This window comes from Tenebrio molitor, chromosome 4 (genome assembly GCF_963966145.1).
Source record: "Tenebrio molitor chromosome 4, icTenMoli1.1, whole genome shotgun sequence".
Taxonomy (NCBI): Eukaryota; Metazoa; Arthropoda; class Insecta; order Coleoptera; family Tenebrionidae; genus Tenebrio; species Tenebrio molitor.
Window position 1 is genome coordinate 8,468,638 of NC_091049.1, and position 19,389 is coordinate 8,488,026.

At 42.6% G+C, this 19,389-nt stretch overlaps 4 protein-coding genes across 6 annotated transcripts; 3 read left to right on the forward strand and 1 right to left on the reverse strand.

Moving 5' to 3' along the window:
* The first annotated feature begins 15 nt into the window (after positions 1–15).
* LOC138129079 (ankyrin repeat domain-containing protein 50) lies at positions 16–15,063 on the forward strand. 3 transcript variants are annotated; one of them, XM_069045328.1, is made up of 11 exons: positions 16–170; positions 6,059–7,924; positions 8,071–8,486; positions 8,561–8,680; positions 11,819–12,602; positions 12,652–13,016; positions 13,072–13,498; positions 13,601–13,948; positions 14,004–14,178; positions 14,249–14,463; positions 14,520–15,063. In XM_069045328.1, the coding sequence occupies exons 2-10, from the start codon at positions 6,217–6,219 to the stop codon at positions 14,418–14,420; spliced, it is 4,515 nt and encodes a 1,504-aa protein (XP_068901429.1). In that variant the 5' UTR covers positions 16–170; positions 6,059–6,216; the 3' UTR covers positions 14,421–14,463; positions 14,520–15,063. The 3 variants fall into 3 exon arrangements, with proteins under 3 accessions (XP_068901429.1, XP_068901428.1, XP_068901430.1); XM_069045327.1 differs by having other exon boundaries at positions 14,249–15,063; XM_069045329.1 differs by having other exon boundaries at positions 17–170; positions 14,252–15,063.
* Positions 15,064–15,099: 36 nt separating this feature from the next.
* Positions 15,100–16,024, forward strand: Pop4 (ribonuclease P/MRP subunit POP4). Its single transcript, XM_069045342.1, has 3 exons — positions 15,100–15,243; positions 15,295–15,819; positions 15,870–16,024. The coding sequence occupies exons 1-3, from the start codon at positions 15,237–15,239 to the stop codon at positions 16,004–16,006; spliced, it is 669 nt and encodes a 222-aa protein (XP_068901443.1). The 5' UTR covers positions 15,100–15,236; the 3' UTR covers positions 16,007–16,024.
* LOC138129086 (uncharacterized protein F58A4.6) lies at positions 15,992–17,171 on the reverse strand. The gene is made up of 2 exons (XM_069045343.1): positions 16,470–17,171; positions 15,992–16,419 (listed from the first exon to the last, which is right to left on the reverse strand). Exons 1-2 carry the CDS (start codon positions 16,673–16,675, stop codon positions 16,011–16,013), a joined length of 615 nt encoding a protein of 204 aa, XP_068901444.1. The 5' UTR covers positions 16,676–17,171; the 3' UTR covers positions 15,992–16,010.
* Positions 17,172–18,231: 1,060 nt separating this feature from the next.
* On the forward strand, positions 18,232–19,367 carry Gos28 (golgi SNAP receptor complex member Gos28). The gene is made up of 4 exons (XM_069045341.1): positions 18,232–18,333; positions 18,474–18,655; positions 18,702–18,943; positions 18,989–19,367. Exons 1-4 carry the CDS (start codon positions 18,309–18,311, stop codon positions 19,224–19,226), a joined length of 687 nt encoding a protein of 228 aa, XP_068901442.1. The 5' UTR covers positions 18,232–18,308; the 3' UTR covers positions 19,227–19,367.
* Positions 19,368–19,389: the final 22 nt, after the last annotated feature.

Sequence of the window (19,389 nt, forward strand, 5' to 3'; positions counted from 1 at the left end):
GGGTTGCTGCAGCGCCACCTGGCGACGATATCTCCGCCAATTTGACAGCCGCGACATTGTCATAACCAAGAAATTAATAAAACATTACAGAAAAAACGCGAATTTAATGAAAAGAGTGTGTCTCGGACGACGACCAGACAGCCCCGAACGAGCCAGACTTGCCGTTTCACGTGAGTACCGATTTGGAGGCGCTTGTCGCGGGGCGACGGTGTGGGTGTCAAAATGCACACAAATGGTTATTTTTAGCTTTATTTATTTTTGTTGTATTATTATTAATGCCGCAGGCCTCCCCTTCCGGTATCACCGGGGAAGGATCCCCCGGTCGGCGCTAATCGGCGCCTTGCGCGCCCGACAAAGGGGCCCCACCGAGATTGATCGGTCGATGGGACGCAGTTAATATGTCGCGTTTAATTATAAATATTTGGTCATTCGATTTCGTAAACGAGCAGCGATCTCCTTTTACAATGGCCTATGAGTCATTCTTGACCTTAAAAAATTTCAATTCGTTTCATCTCGACTCGTTAATTTTACCAATTGAATCGTTGCATGGATGTTTGAATTTAGTCAGCTGCTAATTGGCGTGTTTGACTTGCGGTTTGCGAGGGTTTCTGCGACTTTTGCGCTTCTGGGACGACCGGCTTGGGAAATGGGGCCGGCGAACTTGACCCAGAGATTTCGGCCATAAAATTATCATTTGAATTTTGTGTTTTTGAGCCTCGCAAGATAATTTGAATCATTTCGTCAAGAAAGAAAGAAATACTGCGTCATGTGTGATGTTTTTGGCCATTTGAACAGTTAACCTCGAGAACAAAAATCAAATTGATGTGTTTTATATTCTTTAATGTATTTTCAAAATAATTAAAAGTTCACACTTGAAACTAACCCACGTTTCCATCTTTTTTGGCTTCACATGCCTCAGAGAAAACAAAATTTTGTACACAGAAAACAACCGTTTTGACAACCATTTTTATTTCTGTTATTCTGTTACAATTAGTTTTAACTTTTTCTGTTTGGACATAGAGTCACAGACACCAGATTACAACAACATTACTTAATTCCTTTAAATACGGAGCGTGGACAACAATTCATGCATAACATTAGTTTTCCTGTCTTTTAAGTGATGTTTTGGTATAATGTTCTGTTTATATTGCCCCATTTTTGTCTTCAAAAGAAGTTGATGAAAGAACGACCGATAGGAGCGACTTATGTCTTGCCAAAATCAATGAATACATCTTTCATAAAGATTTCAGCGTTTTGTGAAATTCTCTAATGCTGATCACAAACATTCTGCTTCTGAGGGACAGCTCTATCAATAATTTTTCTGTCAGCATGGGAGCTTCACAGGGAAAAAAGATTTCTTACTGTATTCGGTTTAGAAGATGGAAAAATCATTCTGTATGACAAAAATATCTTTACTGTTGAAGTTTTTTTCATATGGGGAGAGATTCCAAGAAAGGGAGAAAATCTCGCAAATTGTTTATTAACTTATTTGCAGTTTATCAGCAGTGAAGACATTCTCACTCGATTAAAGAACGCTGTCATCGCTTAGAGAAATGATCTAAAACTAAACTTACGAATTAAATGAGTAAGGAATCGATAGTCAGAAAATTTTGCTATAAATGGGAAGAAATTGTATTAGTTAAGAAGAAAAAAAACTGCGAGCAAGAAACTGTTCCGGGCAATCGAGCAACACCACAATTAAAGATAAAGAAGAAGAAGAAAGAGCAAACATTGCGGAATAATAATTTTTCCACGAAGATTCTGTTCAGTATTCCACTTACAAAGAATGGGGTCACGAAAAGTGCTCCAATGTGCCCCAACGGAAGCGTTTCCATGACATCCCTATGCCTTGATTCACGGCCTCCTAGATTAATAAGAGACTCGTCTCTTATCCGGCCTGTCGCATTCGATAAATGTCTGTTTTTCAAAATTCCCCGTATAGTATGTCCATCTAGCGGCTTTAATGTGACCCATATATTAGTATATGCAACTAAAAATACGTATGAATAATGACATTTTATATAATAAATTGTCAATTTCAAAAACTAAGTGCAGTCGAAACTTTAAAAAATGCCACAAACAAAGAAAAAATGTTGTATTAGTTCATAACATAAAGTCAACATTTCTTATCATAATCTACCCAATGATATCACTTTAAATGCGGCATGGAAGATAGGACTGAGAGATCATACTGGTAATATCATGAGTGCCGCAGAATAAGCAAGTAGTAAAATTTTACCAAGATTCCAAAATTTAAGGACCAATGTAAATGTTTCAGTCACCTTGCAAGATAGTTCTCTGGAAAAACTAGAAAAATTGTCTCCAATTACTTATCTGCCAAGTACATACCAATTTTCAAATTGAGACGGCGGCAACGGCTTTTTTATGTGGCTACTTAATTATGAAAATAACGGAGGCAATCCATGGATGTGATTATTGCTTGTCACATTTACGAGATCCAAATTCGAAAAAGAAAATCCCTTTATTGGAATTAATGTATTACTAAGATAGAGGAAGGCTAAGTTACCCCAATGATCAATTTGTGGGTCTAGTATAGTTTGGGAATGAAAAATTGGAATTTTAGGTTCTTCACTTGCAATGGGTTTTGGGTAGATTAAACATTTAGATAATAATGAAGATGTACGACTATGAGCAGTTCATTCCAGGGGGGACAAACAATCTGCATTTTACCGATATTCGGCATCCCTTTTTAGGAACTAGCAGGTGGATAAACTTACCACTATTGTAAATCTTCATTATTATAATCTTTACAATCTACCCTAAACCCATTGCAAGTGAAGAAGCTAAAATTCAAATTTCTCGTTCGCAAACTACAATTGACAATAATAGTAGAAATTCTACCAAGCATTCCAAAGGAAAATATAAATTTTGTTTTGAAGAATATCTTAGCCTCATATTTTTCGGGAAATCCACTAATTCATGGTCCTGTTCATTGTAAAATGTGAGTGAGACACTTATTTAAAAATTAGAACTTCCTGTCATTGTAAATTTTTGTAACTTGCACTCACAGACAAATAAAAAAAATAATAAAAAAGAAAATTGTTGAAATTAAATTTACCGTTCATAGAAAATGTTTTTGATTTGAGTTTGAGATTTTGAAAAAGTGTCAGATGTATTTGTGCATAAAAACTGATGAAAAATGTTGAAAACACGTCTATAAAACAATAATTTCCTGCAAGGCAGGCAACCAGTACAGCACATAAGCCCCGTATTGTGGCGCACCCTATAAAACAAAAATAATGCTTAGAACTACGAATGCGGCAGGCCGGATAAGAGACGAGTCTCTTATGAATCTAGGAGGCCGTGCCTTGATTAATTTAATTTTCTGTCATTTCCGTCTTATTGAAAACGCTTTATTTTAATTTCTTTTTTCTAACACTAATATCTTATACTGTTTCCATGGTGCATTTGAGCTCACACCTTATGTTTCCCATAAAATACGCTTTTCTCTATAAGACACGTCGTCAATAGCAACGTATCTGATAGAGTCACAAAAAAGACGCTCACACATATCATTCAAGTAACATTTTATTCATCATTTTTACAGTAATTATCACAAAAGTGAAAAGTACAATTATTGGATTGGAACTGCCACATTAGCTTCGTGCTCTTGTTCCTAACATCTTCTTTAATTTCTGCTGTTTCATCCAATGCAAATTCTCGGCCATCGAAAGCTGGCAATCTTTACATTTTCTTCAAATGATTCTTGCCGTAGTGTGAATTAACTTTTAATGAAGTTCTACACACTTACCCTATATCAAGAAAAGCCAAAATGACATCTTCCGTTACCTCCGTGATGCTTTTTTTTATTGTTCCGGCCTTGAAACGAAACCTTTTCGTATGCACTTTTAGACTTCATTGGTAACAAATTGCCCCTTTTTTCTTATTTCTTCTGGAACGTTTTGGCACATTTCAACGATGAAAATTGTTTTTTTCCAAATTTGTTGATATTATTACCATAGTACCCACGGCAACCTCCGCATTTTGCGTATTGTGACGCGCCTCGAATAATTTCTGAATTTATTAAAATTTCTGATAAGATGTTAGTGTTAGAAAAAATCTTGAAGACAACGCCTGTTTTATAGTTTAAAAATCTCGATCTATTAAATCCTCGCTCCCTGCGGTCGCTCTGATTTAAACTACGATCTCGATTTTTAAATCGTCTATAAAACACTTGTTGTCTTAATAGCTATAAACCGCCTTTTTCGGCGTCAGTCACATAAGATCGTTATTTTTATTGACTTATAAGTTGTCGTAGTTATATTTATTGTACTATCGATGGTAAATACAACCACATTTGGTGTTGTTCGATTGATACAGGGTGATTATAAAAAAAGAAAAATAGAAATGTCTAGCACTGGGTATCTAAACACCGTTCACGTTGTTTTGGCATAATGGGACGCCATGATTTATTTTTATAACGTTGGACACACTGTTTGATTTCCGTCATTAAAGCCCCTGACATGGGGACCTATCAAAATTCACATAACGTGTTGCTGAATTTCCCGCGATGTCACTATTCTTCTATTGCAAACTCGTAAAACTGACAACAATGCACTAGACATTGACGCTATTTATAACCTCAAACTTAGAAAAACATAACCTAATTTAACAGACAGCTTTACTACCAAATTAAATGCAAAATTTCCATTGCCTCCCATTATTTGCTTTATTATATTTTCGATATCGACTTAATTTTTTTTTAGTTGCCTAATCGTTGGTTCTTTTAAATTTTGGATATTAAAAATAATTGGGTAAAATTTCCAAAACAACTGCACTCTTAGAATTTCCAAAAAAAAATGTAACAAATTGTCATAAGTTTACTAATCATTTTTTACTTCACCGTGTACATTATTGACAAGAACGTAAAGAAAGATGTTCGGCATTATTATAATTTCACGAATTGTTTTTTAATCCACCGTGTACATTTTTAGGAAGTGATTGTCTGAACTCGCAAATTGTATCGTGCGTTCATTTAAATTTATCCTCAAAGTTGGCGTTGGAGAGTCGTTTGAGAACGCACCACTCGTGTAAAAGCGTAATTCGTATAGTGCGTTCACAATCAAATCTTCAACGCCTACTTTGAGGATAAATTTAAATGAACGCACGATAATGTTAATCATTGTTTTTTAATCCGCCGTATATATTATTGAGAAGTGATTACGAGCAAATGTAAAGAGAAACAAAGAAAAGTGTGTTAACTATTAATGTGTGAAAAGTGTGTTATTACATAATTAGTTTTGAATTAACTAATTTTTGATTCATTAATTTGATTAAGTGAAAAATTTAGAGCGGAAATATACACTCAAAGTTCGTAAAGAAAAACTTCTTCAGTTATCATAATTTTACGAATTGTTTTTACATCCACCGTGTATATTCTCGAAGAATCATTGTGGACAAACTTGAAAGCGAATTTATTAACAAGAATTCGTATAGAAAAATTTCTCGACATATAATCGTAGTAATTGTTTTTTAATCCACCGTGTATGTTCTTGAGAAGTTACGTTTCATTAAGGAAAACTTTCAAGTACAAATCGCCTGTTCAAATAAAATTTCACTTTTACAACTGGTCGAGTGTTAACAGGTTCGTAAAGTTTTCGTCGAGGCAATTATAAGAATTGTTTGATAACCTTGAGGAAGTATTCAGTTCAAAGAAGGTCCCTCTCGACCCTGTGGCGAGTCTTTAAAATTTGTTTTCTTGGTAAATAATTCAGACATCACCAAACATTAAAAACGTCGATTAAAAAACACAAAGATTTTAATGTCCGACGTCTGTTTGTCGACTCACCCTGTATATATTCTGTTTGGGGTCGTCGTATTTATGTTTATGTATATTTTGATAATCAAACTTGTTGGTATTTTGCGACTAAATATTTGTAATGTGATTTCGTTATCTTGTGCACAATTTGCTCGAATTTTAACTGTCGTTGGAACCGAATTTTTTTCCTCCATCTCCATATGCTCACATTTGCAATAACCATCACCGTCGTCGGTCGCTCCAATCCGTCGTATGAACACGTTCACTGTCGTTTTCCAGATGTTGCGACCAGATAGCCCCGGAACGATGGCGCTCCTTCGCGCACTATGGCAATAATCCGGCACTCGACCACGACGACCGCCTCCAAAATCATCGTGTTGGTCACGAGGTGATTCCGAAGATGTAGTAGTTAAATCTGTGCGGCAACAAGCAGAAACATGTCCCAACACGACGACAAGAAGAAGTTTTACTGCCGCGAGTGGGCCTTCCAGAAGCTGTCCCACTGTCTGGACCAGCGGCCGGTGTCGAAGACCTGCGGGGCGCTCCTACTGGGGGGCTCGGGCTGCGGCAAGACCACCTTCTGCTCGGAGCTGTGCTGGCCGTCGCAGGGCCCCAGCGGGCGGCAGCAGAGGGCCCTGAACCGCCGCCTGCTCTGCTACCACTTCTTGCAAGGTCACAACGAGAAGAGCCTCTCGTTGAGCGAGTTCGTCAGGTCGCTGGTCACGCAGATCCTCAACCATTCGACCGAGAGCCACAAGGAGCGCAGCATGAGGAGGCGGCTGGCCCAGGAGGCCAAGGCGGACGACTCCCCCAAGAACATCTCGTACGAGCAGAACCTCTCCGAGAACTGCAGCCTCCCCCAGGAGAGCCTCTACAGCAACGTGTACGCCGACAGCCTCCTCTCGCCGACGCTCGAGAGCAAGAAGAGCGACGTCCCCCCCATACCGAACCTCCCGGTCAACCCGCGCACCCTCATCGCCGACGCCTACCTGGACAAGCTCAAGTCCGACCCCGAGATCCAGATCGCCCTCAGGGCGAAGAACATCGAGCTGAACCCCGACGACTGCCTGAAGAGGGCGCTGCTGTTCCCGCTCCTCGAGATCGACCCCCCCAAGACGTCGCTCTTCATCCTGATCGATTCGATCGACGAGCACTCGTTCGTCTACTCGAACTCGACGCTGACGAGGTCCAAACCGCGAGAGCGCAGCTCCCAGTCGAAGACGATAGCCGAGCTGCTGGCCAACCACCACCACCTCTTCCCCCAGTGGCTGCTGCTGGTCTGCACCGCGCGCAAGCAGTCCAAGAGCATAGCCAAGATGTTCACCGGCTTCAGGAAGTTGAGTCTCGACGACTTGAGGAAGTCGCAAGTGGTCAGGGACGTGCAGCAGTACATCTTGGCCAGGCTGGACCAGGAGAACAGCCTGAGGCAGCACATCAGCAGGGACACGGCGGAGATGCTGAACCAGTTGCACATCAAGAGCAACGGCTGCTTTCTCTACTTGGAGAAGGTGTTGGACGGTGTGTCGGACAATTTCATTGTGCTGAGGGAGGTCCGGGAGATCCCCGGCACCCTCAACGGACTCTACTTGTGGTTGTGTCAGAGACTCTTCAACAGGAGACAGTTCGCGAAGGTCCAGCAACTGCTCAACGTGATCCTGGCGGCGAAGTGCGCCCTCAACGAGGCCCTCCTCTACGACATCATCAAGGTGTACAATCCGAAGATGTCGTCGGACGATTTCAAGAAGCGTTTCAACCTCTTGAGGAGGATCATAGTCGTCGGCAAGACCGGAGCGATCAGGTTGTTTCATCATTCCTTCGCCGAGTGGCTCCTGGACATAAAACACTGCACCCAAAAGTATCTCTGTAACATATTTCACGGTCACTGCATCTTGGCCATGTACTACACGTTGCACGCCAAGTATCTCAACAATCAAGAGATCTACGACTACGCCTTCCACCTCACCAGGATGGAGCAGTACCTCAACGAGAAGCCGACGCAGAAGTGTCCCACTCTCATGTACAAACTGTCGCAGGAGAAGCACCTGTCTCAGGGCGAGAACTCGCTGGAGAAGACGTCCACCGAGATATACTCCGACCTGAAGGCGCTCCAGGAGTTGACCAAGTACGAGGAGAAGGAGATGACAGGTGAGTGACGGAGTGCGGTACCAACCTTAAAAATGTTATGTTACGAGAAGTACGTGGGCGGAGTCAGATTTAGCACGGCAGTCGTATTCGGTCGCCGGCACGTGACGTGTTCTTTTTGTCTTTTTAAACGATGTCGTTTGTGACAGGTGGTTTGGACACGAGCTTCATCGAGACCGAAAACAGTCTCGAAGAGGTGACCGACAAGTTCGACAGTGTTAACCTGAAGAGCCCGACCGTCGACAAGAATCCGATCTACGCGGAGGTGAACAAGATCAAGAAGAGCGAAGCCTCGAAGGTGGAGAGCGCCACCGCGACCAACGATCCGTCCACGGTGAGCAGCACCCTCGAGGCCAACAAGACCGCCCTCGACGTCCACACGCTCACCGTCCTCTGGTTGATCTTGAGCGGCTGCAACGTCGAGGAATGCCTCCTGGAAGGTAACGAGATGGCCGGCGTCAACTTCGGCGCTTTCCTGCCCACCGACCCGAAAGTGTTGAAGTTGCTGCTGGAAGCCGGCGCCGTCGAACAGACGGACGTGGAGGGGTGCGAGTACGAGAGTCAAGTGAGTTTTTGGCGTTGCGGAGCGGATGTCGGTTTTTGTCGGGTGTTGAGTGATTTTTTTCTCATTGTTGACAGATGTCTTTGGCGTCGTCGTCTAGCGAACAGAGTCCGGAACCGTTGTTTGATCTGCACGATCTGCACGGGCAAGCTGCACTGCACGTGGCCGCCAGACTGGGACAGGCTCAAGTCGTCAAGGTAGGGATCGTTTTCGAGTTTCTGTCGGTCTTTTGCCGTGCAAGAGTCGAAAGTCGTTGATCCAGCTTGTCGGAAAAATGCGAAATATGCGTGTCAGCTTACGTTCAGTTGTTAACAGCGCACTAAAGTCGATTATTACTCGAGAAAATAAATATTTGTAAACATTACGGACGGATGACGTGATCGGACAGGTGAAGTGGCGGTTGACAGGTCAAATATTGGTTAGGGAATTTTTCGGTTACGTTGGCGGTGCCAACTTGACCCAATTGGATGACATTCTCGAAATGGAAAATTTGTTTCATTCTCTTTTTTAATGATTCGGTTGGTTGACTGTCAAAGGCAATCAATAAAAATTGTTTACACTTTTGTTATTTTTATTATGCAAGAGTATGACATGTGACAGATCACAAACAATTTTGTTAACAAAAACAATACAAAGTATGCTGTGCAAATACAAATCTAACAGCTCGTGTCGATTGAAATATCTTTTTCTAGACTTGTTTACATTAACATTAAATTTAAAGATAAACATTAAATTTAATAAAAATAATTTTTTGGCCTCCTCAACTCTAAATGACATGTTTACACATTTTGAACAGCTACGGTATCGTGATTTTTATACACTAATCAAACTATCTGTTATTTTACCGCACGGAGTGTAAACTAACATGAACATTTTAAGCTTTCAGGAACCTCCAAAAAAAAAACTGTTAGTTTATCATAAATAAAGTCCATTTGTATTTTGATGCGTTCAGTTTTCAAAAATGAATATAATTTTATTGTTTTCGTCTAAAATCAGATGGCATCATCTTGTGGTGTAAATCGTAAGCATGTTAGTTACCGGTATAATACATAACTTTCTGCTATTTTATTAATCAAATGCACGACCTGCTGTATTATAACCGGCCTGTTCATTTCATTAAAAATGCATTATGAAAATGTTTGCGAGAAAGAGCCAATTTCCGCCGATGAGGGCGCCACATACCGGGCGCTCCAATAAAAATAATAATTAATACGCAATATAACAAAGAAAAATAACAACACTAAACACAAAAACAACGAACAATAAGGAAAAGATTCACGAATTTAATTTCAAAGCAGCAAAAAACAAACAGTTTTTTTGACTTCAAATTCAAAATGTCATAAAATTTTCGTTGCCGATAGTAATTATCGAGGAAAATGCGACGTTGGTGGTTTATTGATTTTTGAATGGACTTTATATGCCGTTCACGATTGTTTTAAACACGCAGGAGGCCACGATATTTTTTTGTTAGATTGGCGTCAGGTCCTGTCATATGACGTTTCGTTATTAAATATTCGTCTTGATTCAGTGTAATTCAATTATAACCTAAAATAGATTTATTATGCCAAATCACAATATTGCCAACTAAAATGTCAGATTTTCATAGACAGTCCGAATTTGAAACAATCGTGATCGGATAATAAAGTCCATTCAAAAATCAAAAAACCACCAACGTCGCATTTTCCTTGATAATCACTATCGGCAACACTGTTTAGTGTAAAATTTGGTTAGAATTGTAATTTTGAGGTTAAGTGTTTATAAAATGCCTTGTTTTTCTGGGCATGTTTAAGTAAAAATAATAAAAATCAATAAATAAATGAAACGTGCTGCTAATAAAACAATATGAACGAAATTCAAAGCAATTGAATTTTATTTTGAATCAAATAAATGTCATTAAATATAGCTACCAACATAGTATGAAAAAATATCTACCTAGGGTTTTTTAAATTTTACCAACCTAAAGCAACAGGTGCTGGTTTTTTTATTTTTGAATGGACTTTACATGCGGTAGGCATTTTACATCGCTTGGTTTTTGTTAAAACACTCCCGCTTCGCGGTCGTGTTTCATTTCAATCTAAAAACCTCGCGCTGTAAAATGTAGCCTACGCATTTGTAATGTAAATAATTACCTATTACGATGTAACAATTTCTCTAACAGAATAATTACACAAGTAGGGAAAAAATTTGATACATTATTTTCTATTGATGTACTGTCGCGAGCAATAAATTTTGGTCGTCAATGTCATTTCAAAATTTGGTTAGATTGTCACAAATTTAAAAAATTTCCCTGCCTGATTATGCCCACGTCAGTGTCAAAAAATTGAAAAAAAAAATAAAATTAATGTCACAACATAATGATAGGTTATGATATTTTATGATATTTACGACTGTTTTACAATGGAGCATTTTCCATTGCGTCAAAGAATGACCTTGAAGATCAAAATTTATTGCTCGCGACAGTACAGTGTTTACCAAAAATTGGCACCATATTGAAAAATTTGATATTTATTCATGTAGCAAAATTTTATTGCCATTATCGCGATGTTTTTCTAAAGACTAAAAATATAATAGATAAGAGTTATGACATGACTTTTTCTACAAATTTATAATTTAAATTTACAGAATATAAACATTAAAACCAGAGTTCTTTTTACAAAATTTAGTAAACATTTTATTTTTATAAGTTAGAGGTTATAAATAGCATCAATGTCTAATGCATTGTTGTCAGTTTTGCTAGTTTGCAATATAAGAATACTCAGACATCCCGGGAAATTCAGCAACATGTTATATTCATTTTGATAGGTCCGCAGGTCAGGCACGTTAGTGATGGAAATCAAACAGTGTGTCCAACGTTATTCACATAATTTTGATAATTTTAAAATGGAGCGGCAACCATAAATTTTACATTCAGTTTTTCCCCCAACTTGGGCTACAATCATTTATAAAGACCCTGTACCTACTTCATAACCACTTAAACTTTCTGGTGTTTTGAGTTGTCTTCCGCTCTTCATGTTATTCCTCCATTTTCATTTATCATTTCATCGCCTTATTCTTATTCACAACTACATATTTTTATTTTCTACATATTCTTGGTAGTAATCTTTATTATTTGATTCCTCGTCGTTCGCCTTAATTTCTTCACAATGCTTTGTCATTTACTAATTTTCAGCAAATGGTACTTCTTTTGATTCTACCTACTATCGTGTCTGTTTCCGGATTACACAACGTGTAACATGTTGTAGCAAGTCATGACATCGTGTTATTGTTACGTATTCCACGGTTTTTTCTTCTAGAATCGTGCTCGATCTAAATTTCCATTTGTTGAAATGTTCCAGGTTCTGCTGGAGGCGGGGGCCAACGCCGACCAGGCCGACATGGACGGCTGGACGCCGCTCCGAGCCGCAGCATGGGGCGGCCACACGGAGGTGGTCGAGCTGTTGGTGGGCCACGGCTGCATCCTGGACAGCGTCGACGCCGAAAACCGCACCGCTTTGCGAGCGGCCGCTTGGTCCGGGCACGAAGAAATCGTCAAGATCATGTTGCAGAACGGCGCCAACGTCAACCTGACCGACCACGAGGGCCGAACGGCGCTGATCGCCGCCGCCTACATGGGCCACTCGGAGATCGTCGAGCACCTGCTGGACTTCGGCGCCGACGTCGACCACGCCGACGCCGACGGCAGGACGGCTCTGTCGGTGGCGGCGCTGTGCGCCCCGCGGACTCCCGGCGTCAACGTCGTGTCGACGCTGCTCGAGCGCGGCGCCACCGTGGACCACAAGGACAAGGAGGGGATGACGCCGCTGTTGGTCGCCTCGTTCGAAGGCCACAAGGACGTGTGCGAGCTCCTGTTGGAAAACGAGGCCGACGTCGACCACTGCGACCACAGCGGGAGGAGTCCGCTGTGGGCGGCGGCGAGCATGGGCCACGCTCCCGTCGTCGCCTTGCTGCTCTTCTGGGGCTGCTGCATCGACTCGATGGACTCGGAGGGGCGGACGGTGTTGTCGGTGGCGGCGGCTCAAGGGTGCGTCGAGGTGGTGAGGCAGCTGCTGGACAGGGGGTTGGACGAGCAGCACAGGGACAATTCGGGGTGGACTCCGCTGCATTACGCGGCCTTCGAAGGTGATGTCGATGATCGATCCGAACGACAAACAGTAATGCGATCTTGCAGGACATCAGGAAGTGTGCGAGGCTCTCCTGGAGGCGGGGGCCAGAATCGACGAGACTGACAACGAGGGCAAAGCGCCGCTCGCTCTAGCCGCCCAAGGGGGCCACGCAGCTCTAGTTAATATGTTTCTAGATAAGTACAACGCTCCGATAGATCAGAGGCCGCACGACGGAAAGACAGCTCTCAGGTTGGCAGCCCTGGAGGGACACTACGAAGTGGTCCAGATGTTGATAACTCACGGAGCGGACATCGATTCCAAAGATGCCGACGGCAGGAGCACCTTGTACGTCTTGGCCCTCGACAATCGACTCGCCATGTCCAAGTACTTCATCCAACAAGGCGCGGACGTCGAGACGCGAGATTTGGAGGTCAGGAGCAAACACCGAATCGACAGTTTTGTCTCTAACGCATTTATCGCTTCAGGGCCGGACTCCTTTGCACGTCTCGGCGTGGCAAGGTCACACCGAAATGGTCTCTCTGTTGCTGACTTATGGCAAATGTCAAGTGGACGCCTGCGACCTCGAAAATCGTACGGCCCTGCATTCGGCCAGTTGGCAAGGTCACAGCGACATCGTCAAGTTGTTGCTGGAACACGGGGCCCTACCTGACCACACGTGCAACCAGGGGGCCACAGCTCTGGGGATCGCGGCACAAGAAGGTCACGAGTTGTGCGTGGTGGCGCTCCTGGAACACGGAGCCGACCCCAACCATTCGGACGCTTGCGGGAGGAACGCCTTGCGGGTGGCGGCGAAATCGGGACACAGAGGGGTGGTCAGATTGCTGGAAGAGTACAACGCGAGGTCGCACAAGATGGCGCACACGAGCAGCAGCGCCAACTCGATAACGTCAGGTTAGTGCTTTCGTCTGTCAAATCGTACAAAGTTGGTAGGTTGGTACGAGATTTGACATTTCGGAAATGAAGCGTTTCGAAATGTGAATGTTGTGCTTGCAGCGTCGACAGCCGAGACGAAGCCGTCGTGTGCCGTTTTGTACCCGGGTAATGCTGACTGGTGCGACCAACAGCGCCGCTCGATGGTGTCTCTTGGCAATCACAGTTCAAACTCCAAGTCCAGTTCGAACCTGACTGGATCGAGCCACTCCAGCCGGCACGGCGACAGACAGAGGGAGAACTCGCAGAACTCCCAGCCGATGTCCTTCACGCAACAGCTGCAGCAGTGCTCGAGGGGCGGCAAGACCAGACCTCTCAGCAAGCTGCTGTCGCCGCTGCAAAGCGAGCCGCAAAGTCCCATCTACGCGTCGCCGCCCCTCAGTCCCGTTCACGACGCCCCCAACATGTTCGGTAAGCGAATTCGTCGGCGATAAGTCGACAGTGTTTGTAACGTCGCAATTTGCAGGCGCCATGAACATCTACCAGCCGGTGTTGCGCCACAACAACTTCGCCAAAGCGCCGGACACACACTTCGCCCGCGACACCCACATGAGGATAATCTTGGGGAATTCGAGCGCGGTGGTCGTCGGAAAGTCGGACAAAAAGAGCGACCAGGGTCAGGAGGCGAACTCGAAGTCTAGGTAGGTGTGGTCGGTGGCAGCCTGATCTCGAGGTTGGCGAGAGTGGTAAAGTTTAACGTTCGTGTGTTAGCAGTCAGAAGCCGAAGAGGAACGGGATCGTGACGAATCCGGCGCTCCGTCTCGTCGCCAACGTGAAGAACGGGTTGGACACGGCTGCGGCCAACTTGAGGAAGTCGGCGTCCGGCGCCAATCCCAGTACAAAAACGAACAGTTTCCATTGGAGGAAAGAGACGCCCTTGTAATTAATTCTTAAGTCACAGCGTGAATTTACTAGTCAATATTATGGTGGGTATTGTGTCGATTTGGAAGATTTTTCGTTATTAACGTTGTCTCCCTGACAGGTTTTAAAACTCGATTAAAAAATGAAGCTAACAACACTCACCTAGTCTTATCTATATCAAAGATTTAATTTTTTTATTAGATTATGGTTAATCTAGTAGCGTTAAAAAATAACTCAAATTATTGTTAGGCCTAAGTTTCTTCAACGATGAGTTTACTGAAATAATTTTGTGATAGAGTTGTAGAGGTTAATAATCGACAGAGATAATAATTCAAGGCTTTTCGTCAGTACCGATTGTTTTCTCTCTTAATGTCTCTCTCGTTGACGTGAAGATCTCATTTTTGCAAAACATATTTTTGTATCGTTATTCGAAATTTACTTTTAAGAGTGAGGTACTGATTTTATTTTGGTATTGTAAGGTTTGTGTGTATCACCTACAACCGATCATTAGCTATTGTTTCATTCAAATACGTATCAATTAATGTATGCCTTTTTTGTATCTACAATAAAACAGCTTTAGTTTTGTACTATTAAAATTGTGCACTGTATATGTTCAAACAGTATTAAACTTGAAATATTTAAATAAATACATGTAAAAGTGTAAACATTGCTAAGCTCTCGCATAACCTGAAAATCACTTACCTCGTCAATTTTGGTAATTTTCACGTATCAGTTGGTACTTGGGTTGGCAATACTTTGACATTTACATTTTCGTAAACTTTGTATTTATAACCTCATCGTTTTAATTTTTAAACAACTAACCTAGTTTTCTACTAAGATGTCGAGTAAATAGCACTGTAAGTGGCGAAATCAAATCTTTACGCACCCTTTTTCAGACATATTGTACACGAAACTTCCCGAGAGATATTTAAGCGATGCCCCCTACGTCGGTCACCCGCACACTTTTATTGAGAATCTCCTCCACAAAGAACTGCCGAAAGGCGAAACAAAAACCTTAAGCGAAGACCTCCAGTGGCAATTTTTGCTCGACAGGCACGCCCGTTGGGGCAAAAAGCCGAAGTCCGTCCGAAGAAAAAAGACATTTCTAACGCGCAAGGAGCGCAAGCGTTTAGACGTGCTGAAACTTCCCAAATCCGACTGGAATTACGACTCTCTGGAGGGAATCAGACAAATGTGGCGTCAGTACATGAGGCAGAATTTAGAATTAGCGGGACCAGCGCCTAACTGCGGTGATCAAGATTGGAGCAATTTCTCTACGATCTTGGCGCGATCAGAACTGATCGGCAGCGAAATCAAAGTTGTCAGGTCGCAGGTCCCCAGTCATGTGGGTCTGAACGGAACGGTGGTCTTAGAAACCAAAATGACGTTTCAGGTGGTGACGCCGCAGTCAAAATTTAAAAGTAATTATTTTGTTAATTGTTGATTTGCGCCTGATCGGTTTTTGTTTCAGTAATTCCGAAAAACACCTCCGTTTTTGAGTTTGTTTTGGACAGTTTGAAGTTTACGGTGTTCGGCAAGCACATAATGACCAGGCCTAGCGAACGAAGCGTGAAGAAAATCAAATCGCAGATGTTACCAGATCTATAAAAATTTATTTAAAGCTAATACTGATTTGTTCAATTTTTTTGCGACTCCTGTGCATGTTGTACTCATATTGCAGCTTCGCCCAGATCCCTTTGCACATTCGGACCAGTCTCTCGTCCGCAACCGTCGATTCATTGGCAGCTTTGTACTCCTCGTATACGATATACCTGGCGAGCTTAAACCGGTGCTGCTGAATTAAACTTAAACTAAAGTACAGTCGACATCTGGAGGCGATCGTCGGGTCATCGAGTCTCAAGGCTAGTTTTAATTGATTGACGGAGATTTTCCCGGCGATTTGGGCGCAGTTCGAGAAGTAATCCCCCAACGCCGAAAAGGCACCGCCCAGGGTTGACAGCCAAGACAGGGCGTGGTCCAGCTCGCAGCGTTCTCGAACCATTTCAGTGACGCGGTCGTTCCTTCAAAGGAAGATGTTTAACAAGCGTGATAGAATGTGCAAGAGACCTACCATTTGTAATCGATCAAATCGTAACGTGTCGGCAACAGAATAAACTTGAATCGGCGACTTCTCTGAGTTTTGGAGAAGTTCCTCCGGAAAGTGGGGCTTATTCGGAATTCTCTGGAAAGGTAATGATAGAAAATGCAGTCTAAGTGGATTACGCGCGGAGGCTCTTCGGCGTTACTCCTGTCATCGTAAAACTCCTCGACTTGCATTGTAGGTTGGTAAATTTTTCAAAAATTTGAGTACTGACATTTGAGGTTAGGTCCCGTGCTGTCATCCTCCATAGATATACGTATATGGATGACTAATCGATGTTTGGCAACTCGAGCCATAAACGTCATATGACAGAAGATTTATAACAATATTTTTATTTTTCACTTTAGTATAATTGCGTGATAACTCCTAGGATACGAAATACGTAAACATGTCCATAACAACCGGGGAATAATACAGGGCGTAATAAGAATAAGCGGGCGTAATGAATTCATAACGCCCTCATTAATTCAAAATTGCAAAGATGCCATTTTTTTTTTTTAAGAACACGTATAGTGAAAAATAAAATCTTGTATGCACCACGGCGTCACCGAATGATTACGCCCATCGAACGATATCCATCTCTCGGGCTAAAGCCCTCGAGCTGGATTCATCGTTCTCCGGGCGTAATCATCGTTGTAACGCCCTTGGTGCATAAATAGCTATTGTTAAATATTTCACAAACACATTACTTTATTCTTTAAATGTACTTGAACCATTGACAGACGCTACTAACAAGTTAAACCTTTGGTAATGTTGGTTGCATAACCGATAGAAAAATCTTAGACATTCTCAATATAAAATGGTAAATTGTCATTTGAAAAAGCGGCATAATAGTATATTATATATTGAGGGAGAGAAATGCATGATTTTTCCTAAGGTGCAGTTTGTAGCCAGAGGGCGAAGCCCGAGGGCTACAAAGCACCGAGGGAAAAATGAGCATTCTCTCCAGAAGTATATATACTATTTTTTTCACGGTAGGGAGTAGAAACAGCACAAAAATCTCAAATTTTAAGAATAAAAAAATGATGACAAATGAGTTGTCATCTTTCGATGAATTTAATGGAATTAGTAGTTGCCTTGACAACACAATTAGATTTTTGTCACAACAGTCAAAAAAAATGAAAACTCCCATTAGATTTTTGTCACAACTGTCAAAAAAATGAAAACTCCCTAGGGAGCAAGTATTTGCAAATATTTGCTCCCTAGGGAGAAAATGCTCTACTTCTGTCACGATGTTGACATCCGAAAAGTTGATTTCTACTCCCGATCGTGAAAAAAACATATTTTTTTGTTCGACACTGTCAGAATTTGAGAATTTTCTCCTATGTGAACGGATTTTGATAAATGTCACAACTTGTCAAAACCAAACGTCAAGCTAATTTTAAAAGTTTTAGGCGATTTGGAGTCTTTAAGTGTCTCGTCGAACAAAAAAACGTTGTATTCAACTCGGGCCATTTTAAAACGCGAGTGAAACGAGCGTTTTAAAGGCCCACGAGTGCCAAAAAAGGCCCAATTTACACACAAACTCGTCAAATAAACTACTATTGCTTGTTATTTTGGAATTATTGGTTTGCGTCGGAACAAGTTTCAATTTCTACGAACCATTTAGGCTATTTTTTAACGTAATAATTTGTTCTTCATTTTATGATACGTTTTGCATTATATTGAATTGTTTTCGATATTATATGTCTAATTAGGAAGACATGTCATATATTAGTCTACAAATCTTTAATTTTTTAAATCGTCTGATAACGATTGGTAAATTTAGATTTGTGCGGTTGGTAGTTGTTCTTGTTATGTGTAGGCAAGATGGCGGCTGCCTTATCATACGAAGGTAAACATTAAATTTTCCAAAAAAACAAATAACGAATACAACATTTCGGACCCCAACGCAGCGCCACCACGTTCACCCCCACGACCACCACCTTTCTAGCATCCCACTTTCGAGGTTATCAACCGCCGCCTCTGTTGCAGATCTGCGGAAACACGCGCGCCACCTGGAGAACGAGATAGATTTGAAACTGGTGGCTTTCAGCAAACTGGGGGCCGGCATCAAATCGCCCCCGGCCCACTCGAGCTCCGACGCCGTGCCGCTCCTCTCCGGAGAGGACACCTTCGAAGCCATGGCCCTCGAGATCGAAGAACTCTTGAACAAAGTAAGCCCCAATTCCTGTCTCACCCCCAAAACTAACACTTCCGCAGCTGACTCAAGTGAACGAGCGCATGGCCGAGCAGCCGGTCTCGGGGGCCGCCATGCTGCACACCTTGCAACGCCACCGCGACATCCTCACCGACCTGTCGAGGGACTTCCGCAAGACGACCTCGCAGCACGAGGTGCGAAGGGAGCGCGAAGACCTGCTGAGGGGCTCTGGCGACTCGTTCCGCGGTGACGGCGTCAACAACAGGCGGGACATCTACCTCAAGGAGAACCAGCACCTGCACAGGTAGGCGAAAGTGAGGTTAGGGCAGTTGTACAGCTGGTGTCGTAGCTCGGACCGGCTGGTCAACGAGCAGATCGCCATCGCCATGGAGACCAGAGAGCATCTGACCAACCAGAGGCAGACGTTCAAGCGGCTCCAGACTAGGTTCAACGACTTGTCCAACAGGTATCCCGTCATCAACAGTCTGATCCAACGGATCAACTTGAAGAAGCGAAGGGATTCGATCATTCTAGGACTGGTGGTTTCCGCCTGCACGATTCTCGTGCTGCTCTACATTTTCCGCTGACAGGCGGACCTCTTTGTGATACAATTTTTTACTCTACTTCTTCCTGTCGAGAGGTACTCATGTTTAACCAAAAAGTCCGGGGACGTGTTAGTTTTGACGATATTTATACTTGTTATTTAATAAATTCGCATTTTTACCTTTCGTCCCTCTGTTCTTCGGGGTG

Excerpts from the sequence above, each read along its gene's own strand:
- Pop4 (XM_069045342.1), top strand. Across the intron at positions 15,820-15,869 it reads GCCGCAGTCAAAATTTAAAA|TAATTCCGAAAAACACCTCC; the intron begins GTAATTATTTTG and ends TTTTTGTTTCAG.
- LOC138129086 (XM_069045343.1), bottom strand. The coding sequence starts at position 16,675 with ATGCAAGTCGAGGAGTTTTACGATGACAGGAGTAACGCCGAAGAGCCT. Across the intron at positions 16,420-16,469 it reads GATTTGATCGATTACAAATG|GAACGACCGCGTCACTGAAA; the intron begins GTAGGTCTCTTG and ends CTTCCTTTGAAG.
- LOC138129079 (XM_069045327.1), top strand. The coding sequence starts at position 6,217 with ATGTCCCAACACGACGACAAGAAGAAGTTTTACTGCCGCGAGTGGGCC. Across the intron at positions 13,499-13,600 it reads CGCCAACTCGATAACGTCAG|CGTCGACAGCCGAGACGAAG; the intron begins GTTAGTGCTTTC and ends TTGTGCTTGCAG. Across the intron at positions 13,949-14,003 it reads CGACGCCCCCAACATGTTCG|GCGCCATGAACATCTACCAG; the intron begins GTAAGCGAATTC and ends CGCAATTTGCAG.
- Gos28 (XM_069045341.1), top strand. The coding sequence starts at position 18,309 with ATGGCGGCTGCCTTATCATACGAAG. Across the intron at positions 18,334-18,473 it reads GGCTGCCTTATCATACGAAG|ATCTGCGGAAACACGCGCGC; the intron begins GTAAACATTAAA and ends CCTCTGTTGCAG. Across the intron at positions 18,944-18,988 it reads GAGAACCAGCACCTGCACAG|CTCGGACCGGCTGGTCAACG; the intron begins GTAGGCGAAAGT and ends CTGGTGTCGTAG.